The sequence below is a fragment of the Euleptes europaea genome, chromosome 4 (assembly GCF_029931775.1).
Source record: "Euleptes europaea isolate rEulEur1 chromosome 4, rEulEur1.hap1, whole genome shotgun sequence".
Taxonomy (NCBI): domain Eukaryota; kingdom Metazoa; phylum Chordata; class Lepidosauria; order Squamata; family Sphaerodactylidae; genus Euleptes; species Euleptes europaea.
The window spans coordinates 2,647,616-2,673,658 of record NC_079315.1 but is presented as its reverse complement, the minus strand read 5'-3'; the positions used below and the strand labels follow the sequence as shown (position 1 = coordinate 2,673,658).

Genomic DNA, 26,043 nt, shown 5'->3' with positions numbered 1-26,043 from the left:
AGCCTGGCCTATTCAGGTCAGGGCAGAAAAATAGAGGTGGTTTGCCACTGCCTGCCTCTGCTTAGCAACCCTAGTATTCCTTGGTGGTCTCCCATCCAAGTAGTAACCAGGGCCCACCCTGCATGGCTTCTCAGATCTGGTGAGATTGGGCTAGCCTTGGCCATCCAGGTCAGGGCATACATACTTGATGCAGAAGTATAGATCGCAGTCCATAAGAACATATGAAAGACCATGATGGATCAGACCCAGGCCCATCAAGTCCAGCAGTCTGTTCACACAGCAGCCAACCGGGTGCCTCTAGGCAGCCCACAAATAAGACGGCTTCAGCAGCACCATCCTGACGCGGAAGCCAAGCGGATTAGCAGTCTTGTCCAGGATACCCATCAGAAAGTCCATGGCCACATAGAAAAAGTGTAGTTTATTTGTACAGTGCAGAAATATATACAGATTCTCCTTTCACACTCTCCGCTCATAACATCCCGCATAGAACTGCGGTTTCACTTCAATATATACTCCTGGTGGTTGCAGCCACCAATCACAGTAGATATCCAATTATCCTGGCATTGCTACTGCATTGCATCAGCCACCTGGCTATAGCTGGGTCAGGCCAGCTTTCTCTAGCTCCCCAGGTACTTTCCAGGCTGATTACATCATCCTTAGATCTCACTGATCTATCCTGCACCTGTCAAACTAACTGACAGACTTGTAATCTTGACACATCCTGCCTGTGTTCCACAGCACCTCATATAACACCTGTGCTCCTCTGATCCTGGAGAGAATAGGTATGCATCATGACTTGTATCCATTTTTATTAGTAGCCATGGATACCCCTCTCCTCCATGAACATGTCCACTCCCCTCTTAAAGCCTTCTAAGTTGGCAGCCACCACCACATCCTGGGGCAGGAAGTTCCACAATTTAACTATGTCCATGTCCCTTTACCAAAGTATCTTTCTGAAACATTTCATTACAGTATAGTCCTAGATGTGTCACTGGCCAGCAAGATTAGGTTAATTCATGCCATTGTATTCCCTGTTACTATGTATGGGTGTGAAAGCTGGACAATGAAGAAAGCTGACAGGAAGAAAGTAGACTCCTTTGAAATGTGGTGTTGGAGGAGAATGTTACGGATATCGTGGACTGCCAAAAAAACAAATCAGTGGGTTATAGATCAAATCAAGTCTGAACGGACCCTAGAAGCTAAAATGACTCAACTGAGGCTGTTGTACTTTGGTCACATTATGAGAAGACAAGAGTCACTGGAAAAGACAGTCATGCTAGGAAAAGTTGAGGACAGCAGGAAAAGAGGAAGACCCAACAAGAGATGGATAGACTCTACAAAGGAAGCCACGACCCTCAGTTTGCAAGACCTGAGCAAGCTGTTAAAGATAGGACATTTTGGAGGACTTTGATTCATAGGGTCGCCATGAGTCGGAAGTGACTTGACAGCACTTAACACACACACACACACACACACACAGTCCTATTACTTGTGTTAAAAAAAAAGCCCTCCTGAAGGGAAGATTACAGCTGGCTGAAAGCTAAACCAAGGTGTATTTCAGCCCGATCCTGGGCGTGTTTATCCGGAGCCAAGTCCCACTGAGGTCAGCGGCGTTCACACCCAGGGAAGTGTACAAGGGATTGCCGCCTTAGAAAAATGTGATGAGAAATCAGAGTTTTTAGTCAAGGACAGATGGAAATTAGGAAGCGTTATACTTGAAATACAGCAGATTTCCCCCCCCCCCCCTGGCGTTGACATTAAGCATTATGTCAAGTGTCACATTGGTTGTCATGCAGACTGCTTGCAGAATGAGTCGATCCTCACCCTTCCAATGTTATTTCCATATGAAAAATATGGTTTCATCCTGAAAGCTGGGTTTTTTTAAAAAAGTGTTCATTAATTTTTAGACGTAGCCTTGCATTATCAGTAACTTTGCTCAAGCGGATGCAAGGGGTTGACTGCTTTGGTAAATGCAGAAGCCAGAATGTTGGACTAGAACCAATGGATTGAAATTAAATCAAGAGTTTCCATCTAGACATTAGGAAGAACTTTCTAACAGAGCGGTTCCTCAGCAGAACAGGCTTCCTCGGGAGGTGGTGGGCTCTCCTTCTCTGGAGGTTTTTAAGCAGAGGCTAGATGGCCATCTGTCAGAAATGCTGATTCTATGACCTTAAGCAGATGATGAGAGGGAGGGCACCTTGGCCATCTTCTGGGCATGGAGTAGGGGTTACTGGGGTGTGTGGGGGGGAGGTAGTTGTGAATTTCCTGCATTGTGCATGGGATTGGACTAGATGACCCTGGTGGTCCCTTCCAACTAAGATTCTGTGATACCATATTGCTGTATCACACAGGGCAAACTGGACCTCGTATGTGTCTAGAGACCTGTTTGTGGAATAAGCTTTTGTTGCAAGAGAATCATTGCTTCTGTAACTTTTAACTGAAGATGGAATAATCTTACATTACCTCCTGGTATTGTTGTGAGAATAAAAGGAAGGGGGGGAATGGACTTCGGTGTTCGGAGCTCCAGGCCGTTGAGTAGAATAGCAATTTATTCTTGCTGTAGAGAGCGTACATATCACTCAAAAAGCGGGCTATCTGCTTGAATGTAGCCATTGAGACTAGATCCTGGTTGTTGAAAGGACCCCGTTAATGAAGCATGTACAATTCCTGTCTTCTATTTCAATAGATGTTTTACTGAAATGTCTGTTGACCATGTAATAAAGCTGTCCGTCTATTCTGAGCTCCATGGCGAAAGGGTGGGTTAAAATGTAATAAATATTCACTTTCCCTCCTCCTCGAATATAACCACTTCAGTAGTTTAACTACCTTAATGGTACGTTCACAAAATTGTTTGCGGGGGTGGGAGGAATACATTTTTAAAAAATGTAACAGTAAATTGTGTTAAATGTGTGGATTCTTTGGAAGGTTCGATATTTGGGGGAGGGGGAAAGAGGTCAAAGGGTTTGGAGCAAACTGTAGGGGGTTTCGCGTTCTGTCCTTTCCTGTATTGAAATAGCGATATTGAAAATCTCTCCTCCTCCCTTTATAGGTTGATGGGAACGTGAGCAAAATTTATTGCCAAAACCTTTGCCTGTTGGCAAAGCTCTTTCTGGACCACAAAACCTTATATTATGATGTCGAGCCATTCCTTTTCTACGTTCTCACAAAGAATGACGAGAAAGGGTGCCACCTGGTCGGCTACTTCTCTAAGGTAAACGTTTGATATTGTTACAGGAACTCCTTGCTTGTATTCCAAAACTTTTATTGTTGTTTTGTTACATATCTAGCACCCTTGTCTGAAATACAAGCAAACGCAGTATCGTTTATTCAACTTTGCATGTAGTAAATGACATTCTGTCTGAGTCAGTTCCCCAAATCATGGGCTGATGCTGACCAAGGTTGAAGAAATTACGGTCTTTCGAAGCATTAGTTGCAGTTTGTCCTTCGGATCTCTTAAATTTCTTTAGCTGTACTTCTCATCTGTTTTGGATTGTGTATCATAACCGAGGCTCCACCCCTTTGCAAAAAAGATTATTAATCAGTTTTAAAAATAAGTGTGTTGCTGTATTTATCATGGCTTCCATGGATGGTTATCCTGAGGCAATAGCCCCAGTCTGCACATGCAAAGCATTCTCAGGTGCTGATGTTTTTTGGACCAAGTAGCGCATTTCTAGGGAATTCCCATCCCGCTCTGTATACTAGGATATACTGTTCTGCTGCTATTTATGAACGCTTAGCCTATGAAGAAATTAAATGAGCCCCTTTGACTTTCAGTTTGCTTCAGACTCTGGTTCCCCTTTTAGACATGTGAACCGGTCATAGGAAGTCAGGACATTCTTGAATTAACGTTGAGAGAAAGTGTTATGATTTGCGTTTGCCTAAACCAGGGGTTGGCAAACTCAATAGTCAAAAGAGCCAAATATCAACAGTACAATAATTGAGATTTCTTTTGAGAGCCAAATTTCTTAAACTTAAACTATATAGGTAGGTACACTGTTTATTAACTTTTAAGTCTTAATTAAACTATATAGGTACACTGAATAAAACTTGATATCATACTTAATAGTGATCTTATTTATTGATAAAAATTAAATTGTAAGTCCCTGCCATTTCCCCTTCCCGTCCGGAGTCCTCGTCTGGAGGCCTGATCTACCGCCAAAAAAGCCTATTGGTAGACCTGGCCTCCGGCTGAGTCCCATTGGGAGGCCAGGTCTACCCCCTGGCTTTCTTGGCAGTAGACCTGGCCTCCGGAGGCCCATAGAAGCCAATTGGTAGACCTGGCCTCTGAAGGGAGACTTTTTCCCCTCCTCGGAGTCCAGGTCTACCGCCAAGAAAGTGTCAGCCCTTGGCCCACAGAACCAGAAATCACCACAAAGTCATATAGAGTCCAAACAGATGGCTTTTACTGGTCAAATAGGCATACAGTGCAAACGAATAAAATGACAGCTATGAGAGACTCACTAGCTGGGAGATATTATAAGGCAGGAAAGGCGGGAGATTACACGCATAGGCTGAATACAGTTTCCCAGGAGCTGAGTTCCCAGGCCTAGGTATGCGACCTTGGGGGGCAGACAATACAGCGCAGAGACAGAGGCAATAACGAAACCGAGATAGCAGCCTGACAGAAAGCCAGTGGGTAGGCATGGCCTCCCAGTGGGACTCAGCCGGAGGCCAGGTCTACCAAAGGAAGCCCGCCCTGCCCAACAGCTGATAGGTGAGTGGGGGGGCAGGAACTGCCGAGCCGCCCGCCCAGCAATCGCGCGGCTAGAGGGGAGGGGAGGCTTTAGCAAGGGAGGGCAAGGGAAAGGGGGACCCGGCCATTCTCCACGGCGGGGGGGTGGGGAGAGACAGAGCGCCCGTTCGCCCGCTCTCTCGCTCTCTCAGGCACGCTGGCTCCGGAGCCCGGCTGCCCGCTCAAGCGGGCGCAAGAGCAGGGGCTCTGAACCAAGTTCGGAGAGCCGCACTCAATGGGCCAAAGAGCCGCATGCAGCTCGGGAGCCGCAGTTTGCAGACCCTTGGCCTAAACTAATTTCCCCCTCTCTCTGGGCACCTATTTTCCAGGACTAGCTCTTTTAAAGTTTTAGTTCTTATAAAACTGTAAAGTTGAATATCTGGGTACACTTAAGTGTTCGGCTTGCAGCGTATTTATGGAAACTCAGTTTTAAACACAGCCCGTGTAAACATACTCCGTTTATGAGTTTGAGTATAATAGGCCAGGCTTTCTCTCACTGAAGTCAGCAGGTTTTCATTCATTGATGCCGGCTGCTGTGGTTGGTCACCTAACTTGTACATCAGGTCATAGACAAAGACATGTACAGTAGGAGCCTTTGGGGGTAAAGACAACTGAACATGCTGAGCTTCTTAGTGGCTTTCCTGCTCTTTAGCAGCCGTAAAAATTATGAATGATGGAATACGATTATCGTCTAGGCAAATGGTCTGTTGAGAAGCAGATAAACATGTGAGGGCTTTAGAGGAAGGGCGAAACAAAAAATGAATGTGACAAGGTGATCTTTGAGACAGAATTTCACCTTCCTGAATGAAAACTTTTCTTGTAATGCTGTACTGGAAGAAGTTTGTTTGTTGATTTGGGAGTGGGGTCTGCTCAAGTGGGTCGCAAGGCCAGGAAACTGAGCTACTCTCCTGCCTCAAGCAGTGCGCAGTGCTAAAAAGTGATGCTACATATGAACATTTATTTTTCAAACTATCTCTTCTGTACTCCCCTAAGTTGTTTTGGAACCAAATCCCAGATCTTGTGATGCTGGCTGAATACATCCTCATGTTGTTCTGATATTTTAAAAACCCAACGGCTCATCTGTCACTTTTTAGAAGATCTGAGTTTTATGCCCGGACAGAATGGAGCGTTGTAGACTATGGCTTGAGATGTGTGCTAGCTGCTGCTGAGGTCCCTAATTGCCTGCTTGTCCAGATCTAACTCATTTTATCATGGTTTGTTGCTGGTGATGATGTTAAAATTGTGTACTCAAGAGTTTACCCTCTGGGCTAGAGATGTGGCAAGTTCCCAGCTTCACCTACGTCTGGGTTCCTCATAGGTTCACCTGCCAGGTAGATGCATGGCCCAATAAGTTAGCAGTTGGTTATTTGCACTCATCCAGTGTCTTCAGTGAGGAGAGTCCAAGTTGTGTCTGTCTCATGTTTCTCCAGTGGTAGCTTCTTTGGGTCGTATCACGTGCCCTTGGTTTTTGGATGATGCAGACATGCTGGTTTGCTTTGGCAGGGCCTGCTGGTCAAGGCAGCTGTTGCTGAGCTGAACTTGTAAGTTATGGAGGCCTGCTGATGCGCAGTGCGCTGGATCTCTGGAGGGAAGGAGTGTAGACAGAAGCACAACAGAAAGTAACTGTCACATAGCAAACAGGAAGAGGCCTGAAACAGACAGGACATCCTTCCTACTAGTACTACGTCTTAGCTTGAGAACACAATCCGTGAAGTGGCTTTTCTTACTCCTTATCATAGACTTTATTTAAATTTGTGTCTGCAGTTCTTGAATTGTTCTTCTAACTTGAATAAGAGGGTGATTCTCAAACTGTGGGACAGGAGCTTCTTGGGGGCTGAGGAACCTGAATAGGGTGAGGAGGTATTGGGGCGGAGTGGGGGAACCTTAATGCACCATCAATCCTAACCTAAATTTGGGGGCGGGGATGATGTTCAGGAAGAAATGCTACTTTGTCCTTGCAGTTTCCCTTGGTGTTGGAGAAGGGGTTGAGGGAGTCCAAGGATTCTGTGTTCTAGTTCTCGGCTAGTGACAGTCTTGGATAGTACCAAAGACATGGGGCGGAAATTTTTTCGGAAGATTTTGCAGTGCTGTTTTTTTTTTTCATGGAAATTTTTTTGGCCCACATACGTCAGTACAGTCTGTTTCTCTATACTTGGCAGGGCTGTTGTGTTGCAAATCAGTCATGTCAGACGGGCTAAATGAGGGATAGGAAGCATGGGCAAACCTCAGTGCATGCACATGGTCCAGGTTTTCAGATGGTTGTATTTGCTTCCTTTTGCTAACATCTGAATTTTAAATATATTAATTATTTATTTAAATTTTAATCCGAAAAATACATATTTTTATCCAGCGTATAAGTCTTTGCATGAATAGTTTGTCAGCCTGCAACTGCATATGAAAATTTCTACACATGGGGAACAGAGTATTGGTATTGGGTGGAGGTGGGTGAGGCTCAGGGTAGAGCAAATTTAGGAAGAGATCTGACGAAGAGAGACTGGGAGAGAAACATTTACTTTGTGCACAAGGCAGGGGGATACTTGGATGAGTCACCTTTTTTAGTAAGCATATTCTCATTTACATAAGAGGATCATTATTTTGAATGTAACTGGTTCTTCATTTGGACTGTTAGCATATTGATGAGCAAGCCCTCAGTCCTTACTAAGGATTCTGTGGGCTTGATACTTCATTTCGAGAGGTTATGGTACCTGGAATACCGATGTGGCAACCTTATTTTCTGTTACCATAAAACATTTTCAAATGGAAAGGGGACTGTGGGAAAAGTGATGAGCAGAATCCATTGTGAATGACCCGGTCTTCAGAGGTGACTTGGCCATGGCCGTAATGGTCTCGGAAATACTGAACTGGATAATTTTGTTTCCAACCCCACTTCCCAATGCAGAAATTCAGTACTGTTGGTAACTCAAGGTGAAAGTGCAGAATTCCTTGATGGTGTATGATGTTTTCCCGTACGAAGACCATGGTAAAACCAATCACCCTGCTCACTTTCCATCATGGGATTTTGATGTTCACTTAGGCAACCGTGTGCCTCTGCACTCGCCTCTTCCTAAGATGTTGGACTAAATCAGCTTCATAAATGTTGTCGGTACCATTCAGTATCCTGGCATAAGGACGTTGACTACCTTTGTGCTGTTCCATTTTTTTTGAAAATAAGTTCTCAGACATCCAGGTCTAACTAACCCCACCATTTTGATAGACTTGGCTTTCTTGTTAGTAAAAGCAGTCTTCAGAAAGTATGCCTACACCCAGGTGCCTCAGCAAGCAGTGAAGGTGTCTGTAGAACTTGAAACTCTGGAGGTTGAAATTATAAAGGTGTGTGCAAGAAGCTAAATACTTGGACTGAATGTTCAGCTTGGTCATAACATGAGGCCATCAACGCATCTTGGCCCACAGATGCATAGGTAGCACCTAGAACAGATTTCAGTATCAGTGGTATTGTTACCTGTGGCCCTTTTTGGGATAGGGAGATGGTGTATAAGCTGAACATACCCAAGGCTTTCTTGGGTACCATACTTAACCGATGGACACTCCTACTAGTCCTGCTCTTTATCTCCTGTTCTGTTTTTGTTTGGTTTTTAACCAGCGCTGCTTCTGTGCCCTGGGCAGATTTCATATTAAACTGATTCTGTGGCTGCCCTGACCACCTGATGGACTGTGCAGAAGTCCTAGTCCTTGGAAAGAAAGCTGCCTGGCTTCCCTGGGAAGATACCCAACCTGGGCAGGGAACCAGTGGACTTGAAACCTGGCCCATATGGGGCCTTCAAGCGCTTAGGGCCTAACAGAAGAAGAAGGCGTTGGTTTTTATACCCCGATTTTCTCTACCTTTAAGGAGTCTCAAACTGGCTTACAATAGCCTTCCCTTGCTCTCCCCACAACCGACACCTTGTGAGGTAGGTGGGGCTAAGAGAGTTCGGAGAGAACTGTTGTCCACCGGGACAACAGTTCCACAAGACGAGGCGCCAGAAGGGCATGCATGTGCTGTCAAGTCGCAGCCAACTTATGGCGACCCCATAGGGTTTTCAAAGCAAGAGACATTCAGGGGTGGCTTGCCAGTGCCTTTGTCTGCGTACAGACCGTGGACTTCCTTGATGGTCTCCCATCTGAATACTAACCTGGGCCAATCCTGCTTAGCTTCCAAGATCTAACAAGATCAGGCTAGCCTGGGCATGGTTTCACATAAATAGAGCCTGCTGGATCAGACCATTGGCCCATCTAGTCCATCATCATCCTATTTTACACAGCCTCCAGCCAATTGTCCTGGAGGGCTGATGAACAGGCAATAGAGGCCAAGGCCTTCCCTTGATGCTGCTTCCTAGCAGTGGGATTCTGAAGTTTGCTGCGCCTCCGTATATGGAGGTTCCCTTTAGTCATTGATAGACCTCTCCTCCATGAATCAGCCTTACCCCTTTTTTCAAGCCATCTAGACCTTAAGCAGATGATGAGAGGGAACGCATCTTGGTCATCTTCTGGGCATGTAGTGGGGGTCACTGGGGGTGGAGGTAGTCGCGAATGTCCTGCATTGTACAGGAGGTTGGAGGAGATGACCCTGGTGGTTTCTTCCAACTCTGTGATTCTATGATACTAGACTCATGGCCATCACTACATCTGCTGGCAGCAGATTCTGTAGTTTAATTACCCATTGAGTCAAGGTTTCCTTTGGTCTGTCCTGAACCTGTTGCTCATCGACTTCCTTGGGTGCCTCTGACTTCTAGTCTTATGGGAGATAAATCTCTCTCAGTGGCGCTAATCCCCACTCGGCCATTGCTAAATATTGCCATCTTTCTGGAATGGCCTGCCGGAGTAAGCCTTGAGGATATGAATTGCTGGTGATTAGCAATCTGGGGCAGGGGGCGGGTGGGGAGGACCCTGCCATGAAAGAGAAGTGGTCACCTGACCTCCCAGCATTCTGTTTCCTCCCTGTTTGCCCACCTCTGGCACCAACAAGCCTGTGTGCCCTCTCGTCCTTTCCAGAGCTTCCACTCTTCCACTGGGTTTTTGCTTACAGCTGTGTTGAGGCTCTGGTAAAGGAGATGAGCTGTGCCATTAACTCAGGAAGGAGGCTAATTTGCTCTCTTTTGGTTTCAAAAACCACTTTAAATATTCTGTCCTATTTGTCCTCGGCCATCGCAAATGCCGGCCATGGTTTCTGTGCCTGGGATCCGGAATGATCTTAGCAAGTCAAGATTGTTTGCTTTTAGGGTGCCTGGAAAACCGTGTTTTGCATCCTGAAGCCCTAAGATGACTATAGGGTTGCTGGCGTAATAACATTCAGTCACAACACTTTGAAATGGGGCCCATATCGGAAGGTGGAGGGGGGCACTTGGCTGGAATCTACCCATAATGACACCCCCCACAGGCACACTGCTGGAGTTTGTTGGAGTATTTTGGAGCATTGCTGTGGTTGGTTTCGGCTCTTTGATAAGATGTGGCTCGGGCGTCTCTGCTCTTCCAGCTGCTCAGAAAGGCTTGCCAGGGTGTGGGTGGGACTGGGGTTTCTTCCTTCCAGCAGGCTCCACCCCTTCAAGGGAAGGGGCTGGCCCATGGGGGTGACTCATCTGGCCTTGGTTTGGAGATGTGGCTGCTGATACGGCTCCAAATTTGCTCTCAGCCCCTCCCCCTGCACCCCAAGCACAAACTGGCCCCCGCCTGGTGAGGGGAGCTGCTTCCCCCCGTTCTCTCTTTGTCTTAAGCAGCCGGTTTAGGCAAGTGATTATTTTTCTCTCTCTCGTCTGTTGCGCTGGCTTCAGATGGCGCAAGCGCCGGGAGTTCATTCTGTATTCAGAGGATGATGCTCATCTTGGCTGTGAGAAATCTGCATGTGCTTCAGCTGTAACTCCAGATCAGCAGCTCTGTGAGATGCATTTGCTCAGAGGCAGATGAGAAATTCAGGTGAAAAGCCAGGTGTTTTATGTGGCCAGGTGTTTTATGTGGCCGTTGTTTCCAGCCCAGTCTCGGCTGCGTTGAGCGAGCATGGGGGCATTATTTCCCTTTGTGTATCCCCCACAGAGAAGTCAGTGAAGCATGAAAAGGTTTCTCACCCCGCCACACACACAAGTCCCTTCACCCCCTTGCCAGCGCTCCTTTTAAATTTGCCCGTCCAGTTCCATTCGGTGCTCAGTGCCAACCCGTAAAACAACTAATATTTCTTTCAAAGATACCTCGATTGCGGTTACACCTTGCTAGTGTGATGGTGCTGTCTGCAGGATTGTGCTGTTTTTTGTGGTTGACCTGCTTGCCTACATGCCTTTTTGGGATATTCGACAAAAGACCAGAGAAGCAGGTGTGTGGATTTGCCCACTTCAGCAGTGTTTTGACATACTTGATCTGTTTCTCCTTCCCTCAGGAAAAGCTCTGCCAGCAGAAGTACAATGTCTCCTGCATAATGATCATGCCCCAGTACCAAAGGCAAGGATTTGGAAGGTTTCTCATTGATTTCAGTAAGTGAAGGACTTTATTTATATTCATGGTCCTGGGAGCTGATGGTTGTAATGGGGATACAGCAACATATAAAACTTTATTTAACCTGCTTTTTTTATTTCCGGTGTGTTGTTGTTGTTCTTTTTTTTACCAGTAGATAATGGGATTTCTGTTTCTATTTGCATAGCAGTAGGAAAGCTCCCTCAAGTGAAAAATCCACTGCCTCTCTGTTGTGCTCCAGGAAATTGAGAATAGATCTCTCTGCAGTAATATTAGCTCTCAAAGCTATTACGCTGAATGAATTGTCTAAATTGCATTCATTTTGTGCTGCTCATTAGTGCAAAGAGAGGCAATTATTTGTGATTAAAGCAAAAGAAAGTGTTAGTCCGAGGCGTTCTCTGCTTTCCAAATCTCTTTTAACATGGAGAACATTTTAGCTTAACAATGCTTATGACAGAGCATAATGTTTCAATATATAATTTTTTTTGTACTTTTCTTCAAAGAATCTCATTACTTTGCTTCTGGAGTAAAAGCCCCTCTTTTGCAACATGCGATATAAATTGGTTTTCGTGCTTCATATCTTTGGTTCTTTGTGATGCAGCATCGCACATCTGACCCAGTTTGAACATTTCAGGGAGTGTTTTGTAAACGACCGTAGTATCATTTGAATATAGAGTTTGAAACATAATTTCGTAGAAAAAGTCATGCAACTAAAAATGCTCGTATCGTCTTCAGGGGTGGGACTTTAATTTTTTAACTTTGAGATGGTTTGTGAAAATTCGCATTTTGGAAGCCCTGGTCCTGCTCAGGTGGTGTGTTAGTCTATAATGTAAAGTATCATAGAGAACATGTAGCCATGAACTGGCTTTTTTTTTTCCTGTGGAGGAGCTTGGAAGATGACTAATGGGTTAAATAAGGTAGAATATAAAAACAGGAGTTAAATGATGGTTGTGGCCTGAGGATTAGCGAAATGTTTTAATTCTCAGCGTTGTAACATTTTAATTGACATTACTTGGAACAGAACCTAGTGCTAGACTTAATAAACCAACCTGGCCTATCTGCTTTGCTGTTAGTAAAATATCCTACTTGCATCCTCTATGCAAAAATCCAGGACCCGTGTATCTGGATGGTTGCGCCGTTCCACATTTTATGTGGTTTGCCACTGCTCGCAACTCTCCGTTGCCTGAATTCAGTCATGACCACTATGTCTGTAATGACGCACACTTCTTGTTGCATTCACCCTTGGCATTTTTAGGAGTACATTTATAACTCCGGGGTATACTAAACCGACTGTATGAAGTGGCTGGATGGCTAGATGGCCATCTGTCAGCAATGTTGATTCTATGACCTTAGGCAGACCATGAGAGGGAGGGCATCTTGGCCATCTTCTGGGCATGAGCAGGGGGTTACTGGGGGGATGTGGGGGAGGAGGTAGTTATGAATTTCCTGCCTTGTGCAGGGGGTTGGACTAGATGACCCCCTGGTGGTACCTTCCAACTCTATGATTCCGTGATTCTATGAAGTGGCCCTCACAACTTGTCCTGTCAATTCCAAAAGGATGTGGACAGAATTGAGCGGGTGCAGAAGAGAGCGACGAGGATGATCAGGGGCCTGGAGACCAAGCCCTGCGAGGCAAGGCTGAAAGACTTGAGAATAATCAGTCTGGAGAAGAGGAGGTTGAGGGGGGACAGGATTGCTCTCTTTAAGTATTTGAAGGGCTGTCACTTCGAGGAGGGCAGGGAGCTGTTCCTGTTGGCAGAAGAGGATAGGACTCGCAATAATTAGCTTAAGTTGCGGGTGGAAAGGTACCGGCTGGATATTAGGGGGAAATTTCTTTACAGTAAGAGTTGTTCAACAGTGGAATCGGCAAAATAGGGAGGTGGTGAGCTCCCCCTCCCTGGCAGTCTTTAAGCAGAGACTGGACAAGCACTTTAAGCAGAGGCTGGACAAGGAGCCAGCGTGGTGTAGTGGTTAAGAACGGTAGTTTGGAGTGGTGGAGTCTGATCTGCAGAACCGGGTTTGATTCCCCGCTCCTCCCCATGAGCAGTGGAGGCTAATCTGGTGAACTGGATTTGTTTCCCCACTCCTCCACATGAAGCCAGCTGGGTGACCTTGGGCTAGTCACACACTCTCAGCTCCACCTACCTCACAGGGTGTCTGTTGTGGGGAGGGGAAGGGAAGGTGATTGTAAGCAGGTTTGATTCTCCCTTAAGTGGCAGAGAAAGTCGGCATATAAAAACCAACACTACTAAAAAAACAACTTGTCAGGGATGCTCTAGGCTGATCCTGCATTCAGCAAGGGGTTGGACTAGATGGCCTGTATGGCCCCTTCCAACTCTATGAGTCTATGAACTCATCTTTGTATCGTGCGCCCCCTCACACGGCCATAATTATTTCCCCCAAGGTGGGATAAGTATCCAGTAACCAGGGTCCTTTGGTTGCCATTAGGACCCCCATGCTTGTTAAAGATCTTGGAGCTGTGGCCAGAGGAGCTGAGGCTTCATTAGTCACCATGTCCCGGGGAGCAGGGACTCGGCTCACAGCCGGGCCTTTGCTATCGTTTGTTGTGGCATCAGTGGCATTTCTTTGCATATACCGTGCTCAGAAACGAGCTTCTGTGGTACCACCGTGTTTCACTGTCAGAACAAATCTGTTTTGTTATTTTTGTCCCTTTCACTTTGAATTCTTCCCCCCCCCCCGCACTCCTTCCCCCCCCCCGATCACTTTGGCACCCCTCCACCTCCCTGCCCCCTTTCCTGCCTGCTGTGTAAAATATGTGTGTGTGTGTGTAAAAAGTGCCTTCAAGTCGCAGCCGACTTATGGCGACACCTTTTGGGGTTTTCATGGCAAGAGACTAACAGAGGTGGTTTGCCAGTGCCTTCCTCTGCACAGCAACCCTGGTATTCCTTGGTGGTCTCCCATCCAAATACTAACCAGGGCTGACCCTGCTTAGCTTCTGAGATCTGACGAGATCAGGCTAGCCTCGGCCATCCAGGTCAGGGCGCAGTGTAAAATACCCACATATTATTTTCAATGGGGCTTGCATTAAGTTTTACCCAGAAGCTGTGTTAAAAATATAGGCAGTGCCCTCGGCTGCATTGAGCAGACCATGTTCGTAGTCTGCTGCTGCCTGTTTTAAGATTCTGCTTCAAGCTTTGGGCTACTCCTTCCCATTCTGGTGAAACTGTCATTCTCTTCGTTTTGCTTTCGCCGTTTTAGCATTGTCAAAATACAAGATAGAATCCGAGTTGCCCCTTAACAAGAGAGCTTGTTTCCTTTCGACTTGTGACATTAGCTCTGTTTTGTTAAGGCGGGGGTCCCCGATCTTTTTGAGCCTGAAGACACCTTTGGAATTTGGCGAGGGGGTGGTGAGAGCCAACCCAACATGGCTGCCTCAGGAGGCGGGGCCTAACCCCAAATGGCTGCTTCGGGAGGCATCGCCAAACAAAACCTCTCTCCTCACTTTGCGGAAGAATTACAAAAGGGAAATAAAAAGAAATGGAGAAAACCCAGGAGAGGGTGGCGGGAGAAAGAGAAGGGGGAATGGAAAGAAGGGAGGGAGGGAAGGAAGGAAGAGAGAGAGAAAGAGAGAAAGAAAGAGGAGGGAGGGAAAGAAAGAGGGAAGGGAAGAAAAGAAAAGAAAAGAAAGGAGGGAGGGAGGAAAGAAGGGAGGGAAAAAAGAGGGAAAGAAAAAAAAGAAAGGAAGGGGGAAAGAAGGGAGGGAGGGGAAGAAAGGAGGGGGAGGGAGGAAAGAAAAAGGAAGGAGGGAGGGAGGGCAAGGAAGGAAGGAAGGAAGGAAGGAATGGAACCTCAATCCCTGGTGTTTACCAGTCCTCCTGATTCTCCAGTCACTGCAGCTGCACTGGAAAGCCGTTTCTTTTGTACAATGGCCATGGATATCAAGCCCTGCCTTACAATGGTCCTGGCCACCTCCTGAAAAGCTGGGCGGGCGCCGGGGGAAGTGCTGGTGGATGTGATGTTAGGGAGCCCTGAACTGAATGGCGGTCAGTTTGACCCTTAAACTCAGAAGGGGCCAATGGCAGAGTCTGAAATGCTTTTCAAATGTGAAAGCCGTTCCGGCCTCTTCGACTGAGTTTTATCCCCCTGGTCTATTTTCATAATGTTTTATTGGCGCCCTTCCACTTGCGGAAAGCTGTTTAATGTGAACGTGAAAGGTATTGCTTGAGAAATGTGAAACTGGAGTAAAAACATTTTTTTCTTCTCCTTGCAGAAGAGTAAGAACAGCTATTGTTCTCCTGTTATCCATTACAGCAGTACAAGAAAATGTTTTTGCAAGTGTTTACAGAATAGCGCCGGCTGTTATTGTTTCCTTTGCTCGGTAGTTGGATCTATTTACAATTCTGTACTGGATTTTGGTTTAGCTGAAACACAGTTGAACAAAAGAGAGTTGGAAAGTTATTCTGTGTATTTGTTCCGAATGACTTTTAAATATGTTGTCAGCCGTTCTAAATACCAGGAAAAGTGGGGTATAAATATTTTAAATCAAATAAACTGCTACTGGTATTAATTGTGTAACTCACCACTCCTCTTATTCTTACATAAAGGAAAAGGTCTGTAGTGAAATTCTAAGGTTTAAAAACTGAAAGGTATCCACTTACTACCACATGTATCTGACAAAGCAGGCTCTGGCATACAAAAGCATAGGCCACAGATGTTTTTAATCGCCTTTAAAGTTCCATGGAATTTCTTGTTGAAATGTGAGCGTTTTTCATGTTCAAATTTTTCAGTATGACGTCCGTGGCTAATAGAGACTAAAACGATTCCTGTGATTTATATGTCTGCTACTATGCTTTCCCAGGAGCCTTCTGTAGAGATGTTTCTTAAATAAATATGTCTTTTATACAAGAGAGCTGGCAGTATGTTTGAGTCCAAGTCTCTTCCATGGCTGCAGACTGTGTCCCTTATGGCCTTTGCTCACTGCTCTTTATCAGTGAAGGAATGTCTTTGTATTGCTTGGAGAGCATCACATTCAAACTCTCTCATGATCATCATCATGGTCTCCTTGCACTCCCACATGGGAACTGCGCATGCACAGTTCCCATGTAGGACTGCAAGGAGGACCACTCAATGAACAACAGTTACAGGAAAGCAACACTGTTTTCATCATTGCGGCCTCCTTGCAGTCCCACATGGGAACTGCGCATGCGCAGGCCGGCCAGCCTGCTCATGCGCAGTTCCCATGTGGGACTGCAAGGAGGACCACTCGATGAACAACAGAAAGCAACACTGTTTTACTCAGTGCTCAGGACTTGGGGTGAGCTTCCAAAGTTGATAATGTCTAGTTTCTTCATTTGGTGTAGGACTCTTGTTCGGCAAATATTATTGTCAGTTGCTGCACCTGGTGAGTTATCTCTGCTGTTTTCTTGCGGTTCAGCATCTTAGGCTATTTATGCGTGTTTGTTTCCTCGCGGTCACCCCGCTGACTACTTCGGGGCTTTGCTTTGATTATGCTTGCATTTTCCAACCGTCAGAGCTCGCCTCTCTCCCCCTGCGTTTTCTGGATTCCCTTCATTCCCCCTGCGTTTTCTGGATGCTGGCTAAACACAAATCCAGAAAACACATGGAAACGGGGGTGGGAGAGAGCAAGGCAACCTCTGACAGTCAGCAAACGCAAGCATAATCAAAGCAAAGCCCCAAAGTAGTTAGCAGGGTGTCCTCAAGGAAACAGCCATGCATAAATGACCTTAGTAACTCTGATCTATTCCTTGCAGTATATATTTCATGCTCTTTTGACGTTTGATTCAGCAGTGATTTGATGGTGTTTCTTCCCTGATGGAGATGGGGAACCTCACTGGTACCCCAGAAATGATGGTTTACTGTAATATAAACAAATAAATAGGTACTGACCATTGAACTGTCCTTTAAACGCTTAGGGCTTTGTGATGGGAACATTGGCCACTGAATTGGTAGCTGAAGTTTCTTTGCTAAATGAGAAGGAGAGGCGTTTACAGGCTGATCCCAATTTTTTTAATAGAAGGAAATTTAATCCTCATTCGCTCTTCCAGTGGAGTTTAATGTGTTGATGTACGGATGCTTCAGATAGGTGGCAAAAGTACCACACCCTATTAGAACTACTGCGATGGACAGAGACAAGTCAGTCCCCTTTTTCATATCTGCCAGTCCTCTTTGTGCCCTGGTAGAAAAAACCGGCAACGGCCTTGCTAACTTCGGAGGGAGAAGGAAGAGCGGAGCGGGCAGAGGGGAAAAATTGATCAGATCGGGTTTAGAGGTCTCTTGGGCAGATTAGAGATTTTGACTTTATCTCCAGTCACTTCAGGGACAAGATGGCCAGTCAGTTTGATAGCCTGGAGTGATCCGCACTGGCTTAAAGCTCTCCTCTGTAGTCTTTCTGGTACAGTTGAAAGCTGTGGGACAGGCTGAGGTCTGTGCTTCAAAGGCTCTAGTGTAATTCTAAAAGGTTAGGAAAACTGTGTGTGTGGGGGGAATCTGTTTTCCCTCATGGTAAAGGTTGAAGGAGCTAGGTATGTTTAGCCTGAAGAGGAGAAGACTGAGAGGGGATATGAGAACCATCTTCAAGGACTTGAAGGGCTGTCATACAGAGGAGGGTGCTGAGTTGTCTTCTGTTGCCCCAGAAGGTTGGACCAGAACCAACGGGTTGAAATTAAATCAAAAGAGTTTCCATCTAAACATTAGAAAGAACTTTCTAACAGTTAGAGCGGTTCCTCAGTGGAACAGGCTTCCTCGGGAGGTGGTGAGCTGTCCTTCCCTAGAGGTTTTTAAGAAGAGGCTAGACGGCCATCTGTCAGCAATGCTGATTCTATGACCTTAGGCAGATCATGAGAGGGAGGGCATCTTCTGTGCATGGAGTAGGGGTCACTGGGGGTTTGGGGGGGGAGGCAGTTGTGAATTTCCTGCATTGTGCAGGGAGTTGGACTAGACCCTGGTGGTCCCTTCCAACTCTATAATTTTATGAATCTAAACCCAGAGCAGACAAGGTTAAGCAGGGTTTTTACCAAGGAAGGGCCTCGGAAGCTCCTTCATGATTTACCTAGCATAGCTAGCTGTAAATAGTGCCAAGCACTGGCAGGCCAGTAAATAAACATTTATTTGGCTTCTTTCACAGCTGTGCTTGAAGGGTATGATGGTGAAGTGTGGGTTGGGTGATGGTCCTCATTTAATCCCCTGGATCAATACACACTGCCATCATGAGGATGGTGGCACTGGACAGAGGGTGAGCTGTTTCCCACTCCTGACACCCCAACCTGCCTCAGCCACCTTATATAGATTTTGCACAATATTGAGAGGCCAGTTGTGGAGGAGGGCTGAAGCATTCAGAAAGCCAGTTCAGTGTTGTAAAATATACCAAAAGGGAATTGAACGTGGTGTGGTTAAGAGCGGTGGTTCGGAGTGGCAGACTCTGATCTACAGAACTGAATTTGATTCCCCGCTCCTCCACATGAGCAGTGGAATCTAATCTGGTGAACTGGGTGTGTTTCCCCACTCCTACCCGTGAAGCCAGCTGAGTGACCTTGGGCTAGTCACACTCTCTCAGCCCCACCTACCCCACAGGATGTCTGTTGTAGGGAGTCGAAGGGAAGGTGATTGTAAGCCAGTTTGAGTCTCCCTTAAGTGGTAGAGAAAGTCGGTATATAAAAACCAACTCTTCTTCTTCTTCATGTCTACCCATCACCCATCTACCCATCATCCATTTACCCGTGTCTCTGTTGCTCTGTCCTCCATCCTTCACCCACCCACCCACCCATCCATCCATCATTTGAAGTATGAAAGGCTCAGATAAGAGACATCTGAAACGTGAGCCCCAAACTTACCAGAAATATGTTCAAGTTTTCCTTGCTTATTCATTCTGCTTCTGTTGACTTGCTCTTGCGCTCAAAGAGAGACCATTTACTGTGTGCTGTGCAGAGAGGGTGATAGATTGAGAGTTCTCCAAGCAGATGGTAGCAGAGACCCCTTTGTGTAGGTAGAATCACATGACTTTTGCTGACTTTGGGGAGAAACACGATCTCTCTTGAAAACTGAGTACCCTCTGTCAGCTCTCTTGAAAACTGAGTACCCTCTGACCATTTTCTGAGCAAGTCAGTAAGCAAACATTCTCTCCAGCTGAGATTTCAGTGACCAACTTCTTAAAAGAATTTGTGCATTGAGTTATGATGCAAAGAAAACTGGCATGTGAAGGTTACTCTGCATCCTTTAATGCGGTTGCTGGGCACGCATGTTATCATGCAGGAAAGGAAAACTGGCATGTTGCAGAATTTATTTCAGCCCTAGGAAAATAAAGTAAGGTTTTTTTTAAAAAAAAGCCTGGACCATCAATATTTCAATGGCAAGTCATTTCCCATTTGTAAAGAGCTAAGGGCGAAACAATGATGGCTGAACATGTGATGAACAACGTCTGAGAGCTGTGTGCATAACTCATTCACTTTAAAGTCCCACCGATGTCAGTGGAATGGACTTCCCAGTGGGTGTAAGGCAGAAATGTAACGAGAGAAGGATAATTGATGGATTTCTGTGGGTGACCGTAGTCCTATATATACAGTATGGCCGTTTATGCAGGGCTGTTTCCCCGCGGTCACCCCCGCCGACTGCTCCTGCGCTTCATTTTGATTATGCATGCCTTTCCCGATCGTCAGAGGTCGCCTCTCTCTCCCTGCGCGTTTCGCCCACGTTTTCCGGATTCTCACTGAGCGTCTGGAAAACACAGGCAAAATGCACGGAAATGCGCTGGGAGAGCGAGGCGATCTCTGGTGGTCGGGAAAGGCGTGCATAATCAAAATGAAGCACCAGAGCAGTTGGTGGCAGTTGGACTTTGGAGGCGGCAAGCAGCGCGGAACTGAATGCTGGGTTCGGCTGACCCCACATTTCAACTCTGCACCGTGTATTTTTCGGGTTTAGTAAACCCCCAAAAAATTGATTATCTGGGAAAAGCCGATATAAGGATTCGGCTTTTTTCGGCTTTTTTGAACGTTTCCTGGTTTATTAAACTCGAACTTGAAATATACCGGAAAAAATGGTGCAATTTGATTTTGATGTTCGTCTGTTGTATATTATTGACAATGCCGTATATCTTACTATATTTGCAACTTTTATCTGGAAAAATATAAGGGATTCGTTTCTCCTTTGCTATGACAGTCTAACCTCTGGCAGATTTCTGAATTGGAATACTTGTAGTTTGTTTGTTTAATTATAGCCTCTTTTTCTCCCTGATGGGAAGCCAACGCAGCTTAGACTACACAAAATATAATTAAAAAAAAAACTGGAGGGGGGAGGCTTTCTAAATACAGGGCAGGTCGTCCTTTTTCTTTGCTAGAAGATCCTCCTCCCACCTCCAGGCTTTGATCCTTTGCCTCCTGCCTCTGGGCATGCCTAGGCAAGTACCTGTGAGTGGTGGAGAAACAACCCCCCCTACCAGAAGCACCTCTTAAGTACCCGTGTGTAGAGAGCAGAGCAAACTCAGCAAGGTGTTAATCAGCTGCTGCAAGCTGGCAGAATCTTTCCCTGTTCCTTTCCTGCCTGTACTCTGTTTCATGTAGTAGACGTGTTTGTGTACTGGATTGTAACTGGTGTGAGTAGGGTTGCTGGTCTCCAGGTGGTGGCTGGAGATCTCCTGCAGTTACAGCTGTCTCCAGGTAAAAGAGCTCAGTTCCCCTGGAGAAAATGGCCGCTTTGCAAGGGGTCAGACTCATTTGTTATGAGGTCTGGATATGACATAAATGTCACTCGGTCAGGCTGGGCCATGCCTCGCCAGCCCATATCGGGACTGGGGGGTCGGCTTCCTTGGCTGGCTCGCAGGCTGGATAAGAGCTCTCAAAGGGCCGGTCCCGGCCCGCAGGCCATATGTTTGTAATACTCTAGATTTCTTGAAATTTCACTAGGAAAGCTGCACTAAACGGGCCTACCAACCAGTGTACTTTATTTGTCAACATGATAACTGTAGATACTCCAGATACCGTGGCCTTTCGATTGGTAAAATTTTAAGTAGAACCGCTTTGATCATGCCAATAAAGGTTTTTTGAATTTGACCATGGCATTATACCCCACTGAGGTCTCTCCCCACCCCAAACCCCACCTTCTCCAAGCACCACCCCCAAAATCTCCAGGGGTTTCACAGTGCAGAGCTGGCAACCCTAGATGTGACGTTGGGGGCAGGATTGGGGCTTCCTCACTCTGCTGCTTCATTATGTTCTCTTTGTAGGATCAAGGAGATCCCATATTCAGATAAACATATTGGTTCTTTAATTAATTACCACTTTGATAAGGGGAGTACAGTTAGAGTCCCAGAACCTGAGGCCTACCACCTCTCTTGCCCCAGCTAGAATGCTGGGGACCAAGTAATGCATGGCCAGTTTTTATACAGTAACTAATTTCTCGTTTTATTCATTGTAGCTAATCAGACATAGTCCTTGTATCACCTAGTGGGCGTTTTCAATGTGTTATCTCGAAAACATCCCATTGTTGCTTCCGTTTCCCGTTCAGCGGACTCGCAACTTCAACGTTGCACACTGAACACCCTGGAACTTCAGTGCATCTGTTTCTCATGTTCCCTTGTCAGCTTCCCGCTCTTTTTCTCTCTTTTCTCTTCCCGCCATTTCTGCTTCTGCTTAAATTTTGGTTAACTGGATTTCTGCTTCCATCTTAGCCTCTATCTTAGCTTTCTCTTTTTTTTTATCAGCTTCAATCCTGGCTGCTTCAAGTTTAGCTTTTTCAGCTTCAATCTTAGCTTCCTCTCTTTCAGCCATTCATCTTAGCCATTTCTATTTTCATTCTCATCAGCTCTAATTCCTGATTTGGGTTTTCTTCTCCAGCAGAAGCTCCTTTGGGCTGTGTATCTCCCTACTGGTCTCCTGTTTAGCGTGGACCAGACATATTACTTTTCAGATGTTAAAATTATTCAGACAGTTCATTAAGCTGTATAATGAGGCAAAGAAAACCAACATGGCGATGCTCTCATTGTGGCTTTGCATATGTTGCCCTAACGGCTCATTTTCTAGCTACGCGCATTAATTGACTACCAAATTGAGGTCCGTATGCTACTCTTCCCAGTCCTGGACATGTGATCGGCTAGAATGAGAGTCTGCCTACACAAGGTATACAAACGTCTTTCAGTTGTAAAAGCCAGGGAAGGCAACCTCACATCTCTCCATGTGGGCACTGTGCATCTGCAGTTTTTGCTCTGTGGAGCAAAATCTCAGGGCTATAAGGGATTTTAGAAAATAAATGGAACTGTGGTTAATTCCAGTTAAAACACTGGAGTACCCAAAGGTGGGCCTTTAAAAAAAAAATAGTTGTTTAGGATTAGGGAAATGTCACTCAGATTTAATATAAGGTTTTAATTTAATGGGGCAAAGGTGTTGAAGACATGAAAAATGGCACATACTGTCTTGGCTGAGCCCTCCAAGGGCCTCATCCATGCCAACTAAAGATGACCTGAGCCCACCGCATGCCCTGAAACTGTGGCTTGAGGTAGATCAGGTGAGGGATCTACAGGATCACCCCCTGGACCAGTAAAAAGGCATCTTGGACAGCAGTGGGTCCATCAAAGTCAGTATTGTCTACTCAGACCGGCAGCGGCTCTCCAGGGTCTCAGGCAGCAAAGGGTCTTTCACATCACCTACTCGCCTGGTCCTTTTAACTGGAGATGCTGGGGGTTGAACCTGGGGCCTTCTGCATGCCAAGCAGAGGCTGTACCACTGAGCCATGGCCCCTCCCCACGTTTTTCCTTCAGAGACGTCACCTCTCCAACGGCATGGACTTTCTAAGGCTCAGAAGCAGCTGCCAGAAGAACAGGGAGGTAGAAAAGATCTTCCTCTGCCAGCGCCCTCAGCTGGCATTGCCCAGGCCCAGCCTTATATCTGTGGCCCGCGCCATTCCCATAATAATCTCCGCGCTGTTAGATTGGCACTCTGCCCGCGGTGTGTGATGTGATTGCATTAACGTGTCTGCTTCCGGCTCCTGCCGCGGAACGTGTGAGGCACGTAGGGAGATAAACGAGGTGGCAATTGAAAAGAAATAATCTGAAATGTTGCCTCCATTACAGTGAGCTATTGTGGTGTTTGAATACAGAATAAATATCACCTCGTTCCGATATCAATCAAAATGAATTGGGTGAAACCAAAGAAATCATGCCTCCTTAATAACAAACTTGATGGTTGAGTGCCTGTCAGCACGGCGGCAGAACAGGGCCACCCGCAGACAAGATAGTGGGTTTCTGCATGCTTTAGGTAGGCAGCAATATACTAGTTTGTTGGGATGTGTGTTTTTTTTCAAAGCAAAGGGCAAACCTAAGCAGGCTCGAGAAGCAGCGAGTGGCTTGCTGCCCTCCGGAAGCCATAGGATATTGAGCATCCGATAAAAGAAAAGGGAAGCGCGGGCAGGAATACCGTTATGCTTGAACCCTTTAGAAGAAGGGGAGGTTTACAGTTGGGGTTTCCGTGCTTGAAGTTCAGCTAGCACCACCCTAGGGTTTCCAACCTCCCGCTAGCGGCTGGAGAGCTCCTGCTGTTGCAACTGATCTCCAGCCGATAGAGATCAGTTCCCCTGGAGAAAACGGCCATGTTGGCAATTGGACTGTATGGCGTTGAAGCCCTTCCCCTCCCCAAACCCGGCCCTCCTCAGGCTCTGCCCAAAAAACCTCCCACCAGTGGCGAAGGGGCACCTGGCAACCCTACGCCACCCAGAGCTATGAAAAGCATACCAGCTGAACCTGCTTTGTACCTTGAGTGTAGTTAAGTGCTTTTGCCCCTGGTTCAGTTTCACTTCGTGCTCCTTTAGAAATGGGGTTGACTTTCAAAAGATTTTTTGAAGTTACCGCAGAAAAAGGTGGTAACAATGTACGCTCCATAGGTTTGCCAGGTCCCTCTTTGCCACCTGCGGGAGGTTTTTGGGGTGGAGCCTAAGGAGGTCAAGGTTTGGGGAGGGGAGGGACTTCAGTGCCATAGAGTCCAATTGCCACAGCAGCATTTTCTCCAGGGGAACGGATGTCGTATCGGCTGGAGATCCATTGTAATAGCAGATCTCCAGCTACTACCTGGCGGTTGGCAACCCTAATGTTCCAGCATGAACTGTTGCAATTAAATACATTTAATGTGAGGTTGCTAACCTCCAGGTGGCCCTAGAGATCTGCCGGAATTACAGCTGATCGCCAAATGACACTCTGTATCATATGACTTTTCAATGCAACTTATCTTACTGAGGCTAGAAATCTTTTGCTTTCCCCTCCCTTGGCTCCAAAATATAGAGCAATCGGAGGCATTGCCTCTTTTATTAGGAGATAATAGTAGATCTATCGCTCTTTCAGTTGTGAAATTTTATGCCCTTTCTGATCGATTTTTACAGCTGTTCAGATGTGGTCTGTTTTTTAATATTTTAGTAACCTACTTAAAACTAATAAGTTAAGAAGCTGCATGAGTTCGAAAGAGAGAGAGAGATGACGTCTCTGGATGTCCCCTGGAGAAAATGGCTGCTTTGGAGGGTGGCATTATACCCCGCTAAGCTTTCTCCCTTTCAACCCTCCCTTCCCCAAGCTCCACCTCCAAAATCTCCAGGAATTTCCTGATGTGGAGCCGGCAACCCTAATTTAATTACCGTAGAAGACTGGGCAGGAACTCCCATTCCCTCTTAGGTTCATTTTTATAGCAGTTATGTAGCAGAACCCAGATGATGGCTTGAAGCCTTTTCATGTCTTTCCTTGTTTTGATTTCCAGGCTATCCTGTATAATCCCCATGTGAATGGCCCTCCCGCAACTTTGAAGGATTTCTTGTTCTAGTGAAGTGGCCTCTTAATTGATCTGAATAGCTTCAGTTAATTTAGTGGTTCTGCTGTGAATGGTCTGAACTCCAGAAGGAAATTGGCGTGTGCAGCTCCCCAAGCCGTGAGAGAGACCTTAGGCACTAAACTGACATTCATATGATACAGAGCCAGGATGGTGGAGACCCAACGTGGTGTAGTGGTTAAGAGCAGCAGATTCTAATCTGGAGAACCGGGTTCGATTCCCCACTCCTCCACATGAGCGGCGGACTCTAATCTGGAGAACCGGGTTTGATTCCCCCACTCCTCCACATGAGTGGCGGACACTAATCTGGTGAACCGGGGTTGGTTTCCCCGCTCCTCCACATGAAGCCAGCTGGGTGACCTTGGCCAGTCACAGTTCTCTCTGAACTCTCTCAGCCCCACCTATCTCACAAGGTGTCTGTTGTGGGGAGAGGAAGGGAAGGCGATTGTAAGCCGGTTTGATTCTCATTAAAAGGTGGAGAAAGTCACCATGTAAAAACCAATTCTTCTTCTTCTACGTGTCTCTTTTTTAGAAAACCAGTCATATTATCCTTGGGGAAAGCATTTTCAGTGGTTTGAAACCTTTGTGTTATCGTTATGGAGAGGAAGTCCCGTTCTTTCCTCTTCTGTTGATACCAACACAACATCTACAGTGTTGTTAAAGTGCAGTAGCTTATGTAGTGGGTAGGGCCAACATTTGGTGTGTGGGGGTGTAGAAGGGACAAAAAGTTTTCAGAAACTGACTCCTCCCCCTCCTTTGGAAAACAAACCATGATGAACTGAGCAGAAACTTCAAAAGCTCGGTATTGACTGGGACTCCCTGCTGCCCGTCCCTTGCCTTCACCAAGGTAAGTTTTGAGAAAAACCAGCCTGGTGGGAAGCCTGGAGGCAAGCTCCTGGGGATTTGTCTCCCTGAGAATTTTTGGAAAACTCACCTCTTCCCTTTAAGGAGTCTCAAAGCAGCTTACAATCGCCTTCCCTTCCTCTCCCCACAGCAGACACCTTGTGAGGTAGGTGGGGCTGAGAGAGTTTGGAGAGAACTGTGACTAGCCCAAGGTCACATGAACACATAAAGCTGCCTTATACTGAATCAGACCCTTGGTCA

At 46.3% G+C, this 26,043-nt stretch overlaps 1 protein-coding gene across 1 annotated transcript in view; it reads left to right on the top strand.

Annotated features, from left to right (window-relative positions):
- KAT6B (lysine acetyltransferase 6B) overlaps positions 1 to 26,043 on the top strand; it is a 117,503-nt gene that overhangs the window by 71,607 nt on the left and 19,853 nt on the right. Inside the window, exons 10-11 of the mRNA XM_056849131.1 lie at positions 3,050 to 3,211; positions 11,094 to 11,187. Of these exons, the coding sequence (XP_056705109.1) occupies positions 3,050 to 3,211; positions 11,094 to 11,187 (256 nt within the window). The remainder of the gene's footprint in view (positions 1 to 3,049; positions 3,212 to 11,093; positions 11,188 to 26,043) is intronic.